General features: G+C 39.6%; 1 protein-coding gene across 1 annotated transcript in view; it reads left to right on the top strand.

The window, feature by feature from the left end:
* Positions 1-366: 366 nt before the first annotated feature.
* Positions 367-16,053, top strand: part of tpm3 (tropomyosin 3) — a 39,709-nt gene continuing 24,022 nt past the window's right edge. Inside the window, exons 1-8 of the mRNA XM_070985292.1 lie at positions 367-552; positions 3,633-3,758; positions 6,712-6,845; positions 8,764-8,881; positions 9,338-9,408; positions 10,057-10,132; positions 12,344-12,406; positions 12,604-12,673. Of these exons, the coding sequence (XP_070841393.1) occupies positions 439-552; positions 3,633-3,758; positions 6,712-6,845; positions 8,764-8,881; positions 9,338-9,408; positions 10,057-10,132; positions 12,344-12,406; positions 12,604-12,673 (772 nt within the window). The 5' untranslated portion in view covers positions 367-438. The remainder of the gene's footprint in view (positions 553-3,632; positions 3,759-6,711; positions 6,846-8,763; positions 8,882-9,337; positions 9,409-10,056; positions 10,133-12,343; positions 12,407-12,603; positions 12,674-16,053) is intronic.

The raw sequence follows: 16,053 nt of genomic DNA, 5'->3' as shown, positions 1-16,053 counted from the left end.
TGCAGCCAGAAGAAGACAAGAGCATTTTCCATTGTCATGTCTTTTTAATGGCATTTATGCTCTTGTTAGCCTCCTTTTATTTCAAGAGATAAACTATGTCATTCCAATGATTTCTTTACTCTTCACCAAAATGGCATGGAAAGGCTTGACTTACAGTTGATCAAATTAAGGATTTCTGAAGTATTTGAGTACTTATACTGTATATGCAAACATGTTTTTAGTATACAGATTCACTTTTCATTTGAGTCATGACTGGAGTCAGGGTGCGGTCATGTGGGTAAATTGACTGCCTTAGGAGTGGGAGTGTTTCCTCGTCTGTCATATAAAGGGTGTCCCTCTATCTCTTAGTGTCTCCACCAGTTTGCCAGGCTCTCACGTCATCTATTTGCCCTCTCTACTCACTGTGTGGTCATAAAATCAAATTAAGCTTTTGTCAAAATGGAGGCCATCAAAAAGAAGATGCTTATGCTGAAGTTGGACAAGGAGAATGCACTGGACCAGGCTGAACAAGCTGAAGCAGACAAGAAAGCAGCCGAGGAGAGAAGCAAGCAGGTTGGTGATGCAAATCACATATCAAAAACACAGAATAGCATGATTCATCGAATAGATTCTTCCAATTAGTCTTATCAAATAGAAGGTTCAAGAAGCAGTAGTCTGTCACTCCACATTACTGAGACTGGCTTTTTCTTCAAGTGTCTAATGAAGCTATTACTGTATAGGTGATCATTCACAAAGCATATTAATATTTTTTGTTATAGTATTCCTTTTGTAGTGAGAAATCCCACTGTTTAGTCTACATCTGCATCTTAAAGACCCAGCCAAACCAGAAAAAGCTGAATCCAACCAGAAATTTGAGAACAATTCAAACTCTAGTTTTCAGTTCATATTCTGAGAAAAATAAGTATCTACAGCACTTGCGTCAACTCAAGGCCTGCAGCCCGGATCCGGCCCACCACATCATTTTGTGTGGTCTTAAAATAAAAGGCTATGCTGCCTTACAATGTATAGTGACCATAAACAACATCTCCCACAATGCATGTCTATTTTGTGACCAGCAAAATGACTAGAGTGCAGTCTTTCCATGTCGCCGTTTAACTAAAGCGGTTTTCTAACAAGTGATGGAGTTGAAAAAGATCTACAGATAATCCCAAAATGTCCAATATCATAAACTCACATGTACACTACTATACCCTCTTGCATGCACAATCATACTTTTTTTATTTAGTATCATACTCTCATACACGGATTACTAAACTCTTCCACACATACTACTATACCCTCTTACATCTATAAACACACTTTCTTTTATTTACAGGTGCTGGTCATAAAATTAGAATATCATGGAAAAGTTGATTTATTTCAGTAATTCCATTCAAAAAGTAAAACTTGAATATTATATTCATTCATTGCACACAGACTGATATATTTCAAATGTTTAGTTCTTTAATTTTGATGATTTTTTTTTATTTTTTCTAAAAATGTTGTCCAACTGAAAAGTATAAACATGAAAAGTATGAGCATGTACAGCACTCAATACTTAGTTGGGGCTCCTTTTGCCTGAATTACTGCAGCAATGCGGCGTGGCATGGAGTCGATCAGGCTGTGGCACTGCTCAGGTGTTATGAGAGCTCAGGTTGCTTTGATGGTGGCCTTCAGCTCTTCTGCGATGTTGAGTCCGGCATCTCGCATCTTCCTCTTCACAATACCCCATAGATTTTCTATGGGGTTAAGGTCAGGGGAGTTTGCTGGCCAATCAAGAACAGGGATACCATGGTCCTTAAACCAGGTACTGGTAGCTTTGGCACTGTGAGCAGGTGCCAAGTCCTGTTGAAAAATGAAATCTGCATCTCCATAAAGTTGGTCAGCAGCAGGAAGCATGAAGTGCTCCAAAACTTCCTGATAGACAGCTGCATTGACCTTGGACCTAAGGAAACACAGTGGACCAACACCAGCAGATGACATGGCACCTCAAACCATCACTGACTGTGGAAACTTGACACTCGACCTCAGGAACGTGGATTCTGAGCCTCTCCTCTCTTCCTCCAGACTCTGGGACCTTGATTACCAAAGGACCTGCAAAATTTACTTTCATCTGAGAACATGACTTTGGACCACTCAGCAGCAGTCCAGTCCTTTTTGTCTTTAGCCCAGGTGAGACGCTTCTGACGCTGTCTCTTGTTCAAGAGTGGCTTGACACAAGGAATGCGACAGCTGAAACCCATGTCTTGCATACGTCTGTGAGTGGTGGTTCTTGAAGCACTGACTCCAGCTGCAGTCCACTCTTTGTGAATCTCCCCCGCAGTTTTGAATGGGTTTTGTCTCACTATCCTCTCCAGGGTGCGGTTGTCCCTATTGCTTGTACACTTTTTTCTACCACATCTTTTCCTTCCCTTTGCCTTTCTACTAAAGTGCTTGGACACAGAGCTCTGTGAACATCCAGCCTCTTTAGCAATGACCTTTTGGGACTTGCCCTCCTTGTGCAAAGTGTCAATGATCGTCTTTTGGACAACTGTCAGGTCAGCAGTCTTCCCTATGATTGTGTAGCTTACAGAACTAGACTGAGAGACCATTTAAAGGCCTTTGCAGGTGTTTTGAGCTGATTAGAGTGTGGCACCAGATATCTTCAATATTGACCTTTTCCACAATATTCTAATTTTCTGAGATATTCAATTGGGGTATAATCATCAATATTAAAAGAAGTAAATACTTGAAATATGTCGGTCTGTGTGAAATGAATGTATACATTAAACAAGTTTCACTTTTTGAATGGAATTACTGAAAAAAATCAACTTTTCCATGATATTCTAATTTTATGACCAGCACCTGTACGCCTGAAAACCCCCCTCCCTCATGCCTTTCTGACATTGGAATTTGGGAGGGCTGTGTCCAAAGGTTTTTGTGCCTTTCTGAAACGGACACTCTGACATGCTGCAATTTGTTTCAGAAATACCCAGACCAATCAGTGGTACAGGGGGCACGTATTGCTGCCAGGCATTGTGTAATTTTTTTTTCAAACTGTGCACAGCCAAGTTTTAATATTCGTGTTGTATTTGATAGTCAAATTAAATTGCAACAACTTGTGCATGATATTTGAGTGCAAGGTAGCTCTTCAGTTCATATTAAAATGATACGTTCAGAAACCTGTCTGTTTTTAAACAATATTCAGATGCCAATACTGTATGTACACTGAAACAGGTTTTTCTTGCTGTAATCATTCCCCCTGTTCTTACTGGCCATTAAAAGATCCCTTCCTAATGCACTTCCAAAATGTCATAGATAAGAAAATCCACAGTCTGTGCAAAATGTATTCCAAAGTTTATCTGAAGTTAATATGAGACCAGTATGAGTCAATATGAGTAAATCAATTGGATGGTTTCCAAAGTTGAAGTCTTTTTAGTATGAAATCCAGTCCGTGCACACAGTGATTGGATTTTGACTGTGGATGGGAAGCGTGTTAGGAAGGGATCTCCTGTTGGCCAGTATGAATAGTAGCATGTAAGTGTTGTTCAAGAATTGACTATAATCCAGGACATTTTAACCACTGTATAATGCATGTAAACAAATTTCTGATAAATACATTTTGGACATTATATTGCAAACCTGATAACTCTGAGTTTGATCTCCCACATCAGCATGAAGATGAACTTCTGCAAATGCAAAAGAAGCTGAAAGGGACAGAGGATGAACTTGATAAATACTCTGAGGCCCTGAAGGATGCTCAGGAGAAGCTTGAGGTGGCCGATAAGAAGGCTGCTGATGTAAGTAATACAACTCCCAAAGTGCAATTAGCAGTTATTGTGCTTAATTCAATTTGTTTGTATGTCATGTTGTCTATACTTGACCAGTATTTCCAGATAATGAAAACATTCTCTATACCAAAACAAAGGCCCAGATATTCAAGGCAAGTGTTGGAGTGCCTCTTTGGGAGATAGAGTAGTTGGTTGCACACCTTACAAGAACAAACACATTTCTCAATATAACAGATTTGGTGCCTTCTCATACTGACATACAATGGGAGCCCTGAACTGAGGTTCTGATAAAAGCTGTGATGCTGCCAGTGTAAACCAAGCCTGGCTGATTCGCTGCTTCTCCTTTGCATTCCATTCCCATCATGCCCTGCATGGACTCCCCACAGCTGTCAGGGGGATTCAGAGCCCTATTTTGGCCATGATGTCAGCCACACAACCTTGACTTAACAATGGTTGAAGTCCATTTTAGGTACATCATCCATTCCTCCTAGGTTACAGTATCTGAGAGGTTTTTTTTTGTCTTTTTCTTTTTGGAGGATTTTGCTACTTAATACAGTTAAGTACACTTAAATGTTTTACACATTTCATACAGAATTACAGCACCACTACTACTACTACAGGATATGCACAAGGAGAGGAAGAAAAATCAAAACTAGGAAGTTACACAATGACTAATCACAAACAGAAACAAGAGTCGCACTCACGACTAGGACACAAGACAACGTTCTAGAAAAGCTATAAGCACAGAGAAAAATGACTGGAAATTCTAGCATGGAGCTTTGATAATCTGGCAGCGAGACGTCTCCACCACGCTGTTTAGGGAATCAGTGGAATCGGCCTCAGGTGTGCCATCTGCTCGCAGCACCGCCACGCCACACAGAAACGGAGAGAACACACACAACAAATACACAGTAACACAACACAATAATAAACACGCACAATATAACAATCAGGAGCAATTTTGGGTTTCTTGGCAAAGGATACTTCAACATGCAATCTGTGGGGACCAGGGGCTGAACCACCAACCTTCTGATAAGTGGAGGACAGCTCTGAACTCCTGAGCCACAACTTCCCCCGTGTTACTATGTTGTTCCAGACCTCGCAAGGTCCAAACTCTTGTTTATCAACTAAAATCAACACTGACTTACACCATTCACATCATCATATATCATATGTAATGGAAGGATCAGGCAATCAGGAAAGCAAGAATGCTGGAATACTTCAAAAGTGCAATGGACAATCTGGCGGGGGACTTGTGGAAGTGGGCGCACTGGTGTATCAGAGAGAATTGGGAGCAGGTAAGTCAGTGATGAAACTGGTGGGAACAGGGTTATGAAAGGACAGGATGGTGTGGCTGTCTCTGCAATTACATGAAAGTTACTAACGGGTCAGGCAGGGCGTTTGTGTGTGAAGTTTGCATGTTCTTCCCGTACATGAGTGGGTTCTCTCCAGGCACTCCGGCTTCCTCCCACAGACCAAAAAAATGCTCATTATTGGTGACTCTAAATTGTCCTTAGCTATGAGTGTGAGCGTGAATGGTTGTCTGTCTATATATGTCGCCCTCCCGGTTCAGGGTGTACCCCGCCTCTCACCCGTTGACAGCTGGGATAGGCTCCAGCCCCCCTGCAACCCCGAAAAGGGATGGTCAGGTATAGAAAATGGATGGATGGATGACTGGATGGATGGATGGATTTTACAAAGTCAGTGAGTTATCCATAATCTACAAATTATCCACAGTTTTTCCACCTGTGTAGAATCCAAAAGTTTCCACACAATAGTTGATGATTTGGTGTTATACTTTTCTGTTCAGCGCCGCTATTTTCCTTCATTTTGCATTAACAAAAAGAAAAGCAAATTTTACATGCTAGTTTACTGAATGTAAAATTTGAGCAAATCATTAGAGATCAAAAATTGAATTTCAAATAAAAATATATTGGTAAATGTATGCATTTCATACTGTGGTGACTATTTCATTAGTTCCTTAAATGTCTCCATGTTACCATGTAATTGTAATTTTCCTAAAGCTTGTCTTTTTCTTTCACTCCAGATGATTTTCTATCTTGGAAATTTTAAATAAATTAGCAAATACCCTAACTGCTCTTGGGTCTGGTCCTCTGTGTCAGTTTTGGAGTGAACCACAGCTGACTTTCTGTCTTTACTTTCTGTATTTACTGTGGGCCAACCTTGACATGCCTAACAATTCAGCTTTTTTAATCTTTCTCTCACTTTTAAATACAGTGCCCCAGGATTTTTAGTAAGTATATCATCCTTTTGAAAAAATGCACAGAATTTTATGGTAATGTTTATTTTTCAAGGATACCAATGACTCTGTATGCAGTAGATAAACTACTTACAGTACAATTCTTTTAAAGCTTCTATTTTTAGCCTAAAGTACTGCAGCAGTTTTGAAAGCATATCACAGTTTTAAATAATTAACAATTAATTAATAATTAACTATTTAAAAGAATATCTGTATTGTTACCCAGTTTTTCTTACACTTCCTCTTCTGTTACTGAGTAACATTACTGTGTGCCATAATTACTTAAGAAAATAAATGCCCTTGTATGTACAAATAATAATAATAATAATAATAATAATAATAATAATAAATACTGTTCAGGCTGTATTATAAAGCATTATGGCAGGAGTTAACATGTGTAGGACAGCCAACACAGACTGTCAAACATGTAAGGCTTCCATTCAGTCTCAATCAAACAAGAAAAAACATGTTCTTTTCATCAAAGAACATGGTTTGTGTCAGCTATAGTGTATCTGCATTCTCAAAGAAAACACATTTTCTTTTATATTGGATTCAGAATAAACGTATAATTGATGTTAGCATTGGTATTCAGAAAAAGATCAGGAAAAGCTTTGTTGCCGTGTTGGCACATCAGACCTGTGCATCTATAGGCAGGACACTGTTTTTTCTGAATCAGTCTGCATTGTATTTATCTGTGATCAGGCTGAAGCAGAAGTAGCCTCCCTGAACAGGCGTATCCAACTCGTGGAGGAGGAGTTGGACCGAGCTCAGGAGAGACTGGCAACGGCACTGCAGAAGCTGGAGGAGGCTGAGAAGGCTGCTGATGAGAGTGAAAGGTGAATTCTTTAATTTAATAATTGTTAACAGCTTTTAGGATATATATATGATCATATATGATCGGCGTTACAAGGTGAGGGATGTGCACCTTTGAGATGGCTGATACTAATACCATGATTCAGAATGGTTTGACCCTTTGCCATGGGTCATTTACATGCCATTGGGATGGTAAAATTAAAGAGTAAGTTGACAGCAGGCTGAAAAGCAATGCTTTACAATAAGTTGACAGCAGGCTGAAAAGCTGTGCTTTACTGCCATATCTGGTTGAATGTTTCAAGCCTATTTCGCCTCAGAAGTATGCTGTTACACTTGTAACCACACCCAAGTCACCGGTCACAAGTCCAGGACTGTCTTGTACAATTGAAAAGCCTATAAGTAGTCCAGATGGAATGGGAAAAAAGAGAGCCACCATGTGGCACAGCTAACCACTCCCCTTGCCAAAATTCCCTGTCTCTCTCTCAGCCTTCATGCCTGAAAGAGCAGGAAGAGTTATATGGGAACCACAATGAACTGTAGGACGTCCATGAGGCTCAGTGGGGTTTGGATGAGGAAAACAACAAATGGGAAGATAGACCAAAGCTGCATTTCCACCAAACACCTTTGATATAGTACTCTTGAAACCCATATCTACATGTACTTACCCCCTAAATCTGTTTTATGTTTCCACCACAGACAGTTCTTTAAAATGTAGATAGGTTTGTTATAGGAACTTTGAGGCTAGCCCCCCTTCACAGTTCTAGCAGTTGGGAAACAACAGACAAGACTTTTGTTGACACATTGTAACCTATTCTGTACATTTAGTACACATGAAAACTTGCTTACTTTTTCTTCAATCAAAATCACCATAATTTCTCTGCTGCTTGCTCTCTCCTACTAGCTCAACTAGACTTTCTATACACACACATTACACACTGAGCTGAGTCAGTCTCTGTCTCCTGCTCAGCAGTCTTTGCCAACTGCTCACCGTGTTTCCAAAAACGCATTGCCTGCATGAGATCTCTGCAGCACTGGTTTACCAGCCAGCAAGTTCAGGCAGTAAAAGATCTGTCACACAGTAATGTTGAGATAATATTGTTCTGGCCCAGACCCCTTAACCTTTCAACAGGCATTTGGTTGGACAGATTCTGATGTGGGCTCAGATATGACTGCAGTCCCTGGGAAGGCTGAAACAGGCAGCAGGGAACCTGTAATGGCAGACTACCCAAAGCTTGTGGAAATGATTTTGGTGAATCTCTGGTGGACATAAGAGGACCTATTTGCCTCATGAAACCCAACTCACTAAGATGTTTTCTACCTTGTACCACCATGTTTACATTCAGTATTTGTTGATAACACAAACTGCAAAATGAGGTACTTCCACAGATGTTCCATTTCATATCAACCAAAGCATCTCAGCTGAAAAAGTGCCATGGCTGAGCTTTTTCAGAAGAGTGCCTGGCATATTCAACTGGGAAAAAATGCTTTGGTGGACACAGTCTCTTCCTTTTTTCCTGGGTTTTGGTTATAGTCTTGACAAAGCTCTCCAAAACATAGTTGTATTTCACGAAGTTTTATTTGTTCAAAACTGTGTTATTTTCAGAATTAACACTTTCATTTTCATTCACACAAGAAAACATTTTTGTTGATACTAATAAGATAATTATTAATTTTTTTCTACTAGTTAATAATCCATTCAAATGTCTATTGCTTGAGATAGATAGCTATCAAAATTGCATTATGGAGATAAAAGCTATATCAGTAGATAAAACAGAAACAGACATTTACCTTGAGTTATGTAAGATATCTGTTATGTGATTTCTTAACAATTAGTATTTCATCTGTAACTTTGCAGTAAGTCTGGTATGTAATTTATTTTTTTGTTCTGAGCTTCACACAATAGAAAATTTGTAAGAAAAAAGTAATGGTTTGTGTGTTCAGAGGTATGAAGGTGATTGAGAACAGGGCTCTAAAGGATGAAGAGAAGATGGAGCTACAGGAGATTCAACTGAAGGAGGCTAAACACATCGCTGAGGAGGCGGACCGCAAGTATGAAGAGGTGAGTTTTCTGCTGTTGGCCATTGGAAGATAAGACTTTATTGATCCAACATTGGGGAAATTTAGTCATTACAGCCAGCAAGTTTCAAAGAACAAGCACAGTGGCATAAAGACTTCAAAATAAAAATATAAAAGTACACAAAATATAGAATAGAAAAACATCCATGTATATCTGCATTTATACAGGTTATAAAGTAGTGTCATACTCTTACTGTGAGTACCTCTGCAGTGGTGGGTTGTTGTTTTTTTTAATTATTATTATTGCAGCAGTAATGATGAAAATCATATAGCCATTGAAATGTAATTTATTTACAATGAGCCATAGGTGCCATGGAAGAAAGTTACGTGACACTGAGATCAGCAGTCAAACTGACTAGTCCTGCATAAAAATCATTTTTACTGGTAACTAGGAGTTCATTGTGGTTCAAGGTCATATATATATAATGCATTTGTTCAGGTGGCTCGGAAGCTGGTGATTGTAGAAGGAGAGTTGGAACGTACAGAGGAGAGGGCAGAGCTGGCTGAGGCGTGAGTATCGAAGGTTCCACACAGAAAATATATAATCCACTCAGTTGCTGCTCATAATAATTTTGTAGTTCTATTTTAGTAGCAGGACTTTTAAATGTAATGGAGTATATTTACACTGTGGTATTGCTACTTTTATTTCGGTGAGGACCTTAAATACTGCGTCCACCACTATCTCTCTTTATAATAGTCATTTAAAGGTCCAGTGTGTAGGATTTCAGGGGGTCTAATGCTAGAAATGGACAATAATAATCATGATTATGTTTTCATTATTGTATAATCACCTGAAAATTAGAATGATTGTGCTTTCATCACCTTAGCATGTGCCTTTCATATCTGCATAGGGAGCAGGTCCTCTTTCTTGGAGTATGATATGTTGCACTGCCATGTTTCTACAACAGAACGGGCAAATCAAACACTGGCTCCAAAGAGGGCCTGTTGCATTTTTCACATTTTTAGCAGCCACTGTGGGGGAGGCTGAGTAGAGGGAATATTCATTTGGTAACCCGCAATCTCAATGCATCTCAATCCTACACACTGAACATTTAGAATGTGCACTTGTCACCACTGGTCACACTTTTCACCAAAGTAATCTTAGGTACTTACCATCACATTTCTCCTCATCTATCCCCGAAATTAACACCGCACAAGTAAATGCGCTGAACTGGAAGAAGAGCTAAAGAACGTCACCAACAACCTGAAGTCTCTGGAGGCCCAGGCTGAAAAGGTAGGAGCAAGAGTACAGCACTCAAATAGTATGACGGCATAAATTAGTGGAGAAACACACAATAAATGGAGATGCCTGTTGCATTTCAGGTAGGAATTGGACTCAATTCAAGACAGGGAGTAAGGTTAAAGAAGAATTTATTCAATGTACAAAAGAACAAACTTGTAGCTGGGAAGTTCTGGGAACAGCAGGTGAGGCACAAGTGAGGTGGTGAGTAGTTCCTTGATACACTACTCAGCGCTCAGGTGGTGTGAGTACTTGCGTGGAGGGCACATGGTGATGGAGGCACAGGTGAAGTAAGGTGGTGGTGGTAGAGGGTTGGAGGCTTGAGGCAGGTGGAGGCAAGAGGCTGAGCGTCGTGGTAGCAGAGACGCTGGAGCTGGAGAACAACGCTGGTGAATTCACTGATCCAAAAGGGAAAAAGACAAAGAAGATGAAACACTGGGGACAGACACCGGAGAGGCAAACGGTAGATAATTACAAACATTGCTGGTAAAGGGCCAGCAATACCACCAAGCAGCAGAAACAATCTGGCGACAAGTTGTCAGCAGTCCACAGTCTTTATACTGTGCTGATTGTGATTGTGTGCTGAGTCCCAGGTGAGTAGGAGCCAACTCCCAGCCACCTGGAGAACCACGCCCAGTCGCTGCCAAAAAAGGAAACACAGGAAACACAACCCCCACACACCTCTCCACAGCACATAATGAAAGCCCAAGTTTTCCAAACTACCACAATGCCACCCCTATTCAGCCCATAATCTACAGAAAGTATAAAAATGCTGAGATTGATTTAGGAGATTATTGTAATGACACAAATGGTAGGAACGTCAGCCGTTAAGACTGCTTGAATAGCAGTGGCATGAGTGAAGTGGCATCTCTGTTCAGGTCTATGGGAACAGTTGAGTCTTGAATTCTTTGCCTGTGAGGGGTCTGGTTGCTCTGTTAATCCGTGGGGAGCATTTACCTGACACGGTTTGGGTTCACTTGTCCTCATGGAGGGGTCAAAATGGTACTGTGTGTTACTAAGACTGTAGCTTCATAAGATCCCCATTTGATTTATGTAACTTGTGTGAAATGTATTGATTGATATGATTTCAAAATAAAGAAATGAGTGGAAGTAGGGGTGTCAACAGAGTGTGAGAAAAACATAACATTGATCTTCTAATTAGGCTACATAGATTATCTGCTAATAAAATTTGAAAAATAAAATTTCTTCAAAAGGCTCCTGTTTTAACCTTGGTTTGAAATTCTCTTATCTGCTGATACCAAGTCCCGATCCGATACTTCTATAAAACATTATGAAACAAACTAAGAGCAAAGAAAAAGATCCAGGATGTCTTTTTTTTTTTTTTTTTACCAATGGCTCTTATATTAACATGTAACACTTATGCACAATTGTGCATGCATGCAGTGCAGTGTATTGTAAACTTCTATGAGGTAGCTTGAATTACAGTCTCAAGCCAGAACAGAACACAGAAATAAAATAAAATTTTCTTCACATTAGGAATAGTGCAACATTAAAGACTCAATAATATTAAAACAAATAGCAGCTTAACTTAAAATAGGCATCAAAATATCAAATGCAAGCAAATCAGCAAATAAAAATGACTGTTATCAAGTTGCCTAAGGCCAGTATTGTGCTTTTTGGAACTGCACTCCTAACTCATATTCTCAGTGCAGTGTATTGTAAACTGGAGTGCAGTGTATTGAGGGGGTCATATCAAGTTTGTGGTGTTAAAAGCAGCTTTGTCCTTCCCACCTCTCGAGATCCCGATTTTGCATATCTCACAGTTTGCAATTGCACTGTTGTCGTCATTCACTTTGACACTCGTTCAGTTTGACTGCAGTCACGTGATCGGCCCCGGAATTGCATTCATACTCCATGTTTATGCTGCGCACAATTTATGTTAAGTGGCAAATTTCAGTTTTTCAGAAGCAAGATTTAAAGGTGTGCAAGTTCAGATTATGGATGGGTGTGTAGTGAACTGACATTCCTGTTGGAAGCCTGAGTTTGTGTGGTGTTCATCAGTGTCTACTGCTTTGCACAGATATTGTGGAAACAAATATCTTTTTCAAAATGCTGGTCTAGATTGTATTCAACACAGGTTGCAGTAAGGTAATTTTCTTTTTTCTTCTTTAAGAAGTTGATATGGAGTTGCATGTCAAACTGCTTTCATATGGATCTGCAACTGAATAATATTTCTCACCACAGTATTCTCAAAAGGAGGACAAGTATGAGGAAGAGATCAAGATATTGACTGACAAGCTGAAAGAGGTGAGTAAGAAGGAATTACAACCTTACAATACTGTCACCAATAAATTTGCGTATTTTGTATATTAAAATTCATCCTTTCAGTAAGATGTGTTGAGACACAAAAGTTTCCTACCTAATAAACGCATATTCTGTTTATTATAATTTGTTGGCCTCAGATGTTATCTGATCAGAAGTTTGTTTGTGCTTTGTCATCTCAGGCTGAGACCAGAGCTGAGTTTGCTGAGAGATCTGTGGCCAAGCTGGAGAAGACTATTGATGATCTGGAAGGTACATTTATTACAGTTTTTCACAGCATTCTTACATGCACCCTTTAAATACATTTTAAATTCACTTACTGTCCAGAAAAAGAAAACACATGCACAAAGTCATGCTGTCCACTATTTTGCAAATTATAAACAGTCATGATTCAATTCAAATCAGTTCAGTTCAATTTTATTTGGATAGAGCCAAATCACAACAAAAGTTGTCTCAGGACACTTTCCATACAGAGCTGGTAGAGGCCGAGCTCTTTTATCTACTGAGACCCAACAATTCCCCCATGAGCAAGCACTTGGCGACAGTGGCGAGGAAAAACTTCCTTTTAACAGGTAGAAACCTCAGGCAGAACCAGGCTCTGGGTGGGCGGCCATCTGCCTCGACCGGTTGGGTTAGAGAGAGCGAGAGAGAGACAGATAGAGAGAGACAGACAGAAATGCAGTCAGAGAGAGACAGAGAGAAAGAGACAGACAGACATGCAGTCACAGTGACAGTGGATGTAATAACATCCACTGTCCATAAATCCTATAGTTATAAGATTTATCAGTGTCTGCCACCCGGACAAAGACTGAAAGATGGTTCCACAGGAGAGGAGCTTGATAGCTAAATGCTCTGGCTCCTCTTCTGCTTTGGAGACTTAATGAACCATAAGTAAGCCTGCATTCTGAGAACGCAGTGTTCTAGTGGTACTATGAGCTCTTTCAGATAAGAAGGTGCCTGACCATTTATGGCTTCGTAAGTAAGGATGAGGATTTTAAATTCTCTTCTATACTTTACAGGAAGCCAGTGGCTAATATCAGAGAAATATGATCTCTCTTCCTCGTTTTTGTCAGGACACGTGCTGCAGCATTCTGGAAGAACTGGAGAAAATTCACGATTTTTGCAATGCTACATAGATGAAAAAAGGCAGTCCTTAAAATTTGTTTTACATTGGAGTGAAAGGGTCCTTATCAAAAATAACTCCCAGATTCTTTACAGTGGTGCTGGAGACCAGCGCAATGCCATCTATAACTGCTATGTCATCAGAAAGTGAGTTTCTAAGTTGTTTAGGGCCTAGTACTATAACTTCAGTTTTGTCCGAGTTCAGCATCAGAAAATTGCAGGTCATCCAGGTCTTTATGTCATGAAGACATGCTTGTAGTCTAGTTAACTGACTGGTTTCTTGTGGCTTCTGTAATAAGTATAGCTGGGTATCATCTGCATAGCAATGAAAATTTATTGAATGCTTCCTGGTAATGTTCCATAAAGGAAGCATATGTAGGGGAATTAGGTCATTAAACCTTTGAGATTAATGTTTGCACTCCTTAAAATAAAATGGGCACTCACCTTCCTCAGCTCAGAAGGATTTTAATTATTCTTTTCTTTTAATGCTGATTTAATAGTAATTAATGAATTAATTGTAGATCAGTCGTATCGAGAGCGTGAGCTCTCGATACAGTAATCGTCTATTTCCAGCTCAAAAGGAAACTGACAACGACTTAAATGCAAAGTGTTATTCATTTGAGACAGTAATGAGAATGGATATGAAAAATGAATGATATGATAAATAATATGGATTATATGATCTAACACAAACAACTAGATGAAGAAGCTATGCCAAATAATAAAAGGAATGAGTTTGGCAATAGTGAGAAGTAGTTTTAAAGAAAAATGAGGACACAAATGTAGTGAACATAAAGAACATAAATCAGCCAACAGGACTTGAAAAAAGTTTGTTTGTTTGTTTTAGTACACATATACCACAAGGCCTAAACAGTGGAGCTGAAGCTAAAGAAAAAGAAAGTGCCAATGAAATTACATCATTAGTGGACAGTGGGTAAAATCCATCTTAGAACAGCAACAGATCTCTCTACATGATACAGGATACACAGGTTCTGCAGTTAAGTTTCAACAAGACAACCACAAGTGTTTTTGTTCCAACCAATCCCATCTCCCATTGAGTGTCATTTCTACTTTTGAAAGGTTTTTGATTTTTCCCTCCCCTGGAAAAATTAAATTTTTTGAATTAATGACTAAGCGAGTCTGATGAAAATTGAGATTGTTATAGCCTACGACACGAACTCTTGATTCAAAGCAGCATGGAAAATGCCTACTACTGTGCCAGCGGCACTCTGACGATGGCCTGCATCGAACAGACATGAAGGGGGGGGGGGGGGGGGGGGGCAGGCTGTTGCTCTTGCCTCCGATCTGCTCTACAGTCCAACAGGGGAACCAGTCGAACTGCAGTGGAGAGCATATGGAAAAACTTCTCGGTTGATAATAAAGTTGAGAGTACTTTCGATGACAGATTGAAAATATCTACAAAAATATTATCATGTGATTCGGCTTTAATGGTTAAGGAAAAGAGTTCGGTTTTAACTCTGAAAAAGTTATGCAGTTTAACGTGGCAAGCAAAAGTAGACAAAAGATTACAATAACGCGCCAATAGGAATGCAAAAGACAACTGATGAGCAAAAATTGAAGTTGCAAGAACTCAAGAAAAACTAAAATGCCAAAGAAGTGATCTGATGTAAAGACCAAGTAAAGAGTCAGTAAAGTGTCAGTAAAGAACAAGGAAACAAGCGCTTGCCGCGTGATGTGGGGGTTGGGGGATATACCTTCTGGCTCCCTGGGGTGTGTTTGTGACAAACAGGACTCACTTTAGAATTGATTTATAGGTGAACGCTGTTATTTCATCCTAAGATTAAAAAAAAAAAAACACCAACAATTGTGTGCAATGGATCTCAATCACAATCACACAGTTTAAATGATCAATTTTCAGTCACTCATCAACATTATTCACAACATGTTGACACCAATACACATGCATCAAACACATTTTGTTGATTAATGGCAACATTCTTCCATACTAATACTAACTTATATGATGACTAATAGTATAACTGCTAATTGAACAAAGGAACAGGGAAAGGCAGATTACATTTGGTGAATCCACTTCCAGTCTCTTGATGGCAGTATGGTTCCATGGTAGAAACCCAGACAAGAATGCTTATGAAAATTAAAGTCATAGTTTTGTCATCTTACAAGCTAGAAACATGGGAAAAACATTGATACCATACAAATTGTGAGTTTAGTGCCCTGGGAACATCGAAAGTTGAATCAATCGTTTGCATCATCCTGATGTGGTAGAAAAGAAAGCATACAGATACACAAAACAGTTTGCTACAGGAATGCCTGATTCCTGATTATAACTTGTCAGTGCCATCTGGTTCTTGGGGGGCCTCTCGAGGCCTGTTGACTGTCCATTCGGACTGTTTTAATGCCTTCATCTGGTGTGGAGCTATAAACATTAATTTGTCCAACCACAGAACTCTGTGGAACTCCGTAGTTGACTTTAGTGAGCACAGAGGAGTCATCATTAACATGTACAAACTGAGAGCGATCTGACAAGG

This window comes from Chaetodon trifascialis, chromosome 17 (assembly GCF_039877785.1).
Source record: "Chaetodon trifascialis isolate fChaTrf1 chromosome 17, fChaTrf1.hap1, whole genome shotgun sequence".
In the NCBI taxonomy this organism is placed as follows: Eukaryota; Metazoa; Chordata; class Actinopteri; order Chaetodontiformes; family Chaetodontidae; genus Chaetodon; species Chaetodon trifascialis.
This window is presented reverse-complemented; position numbering and strand designations above follow the sequence as displayed.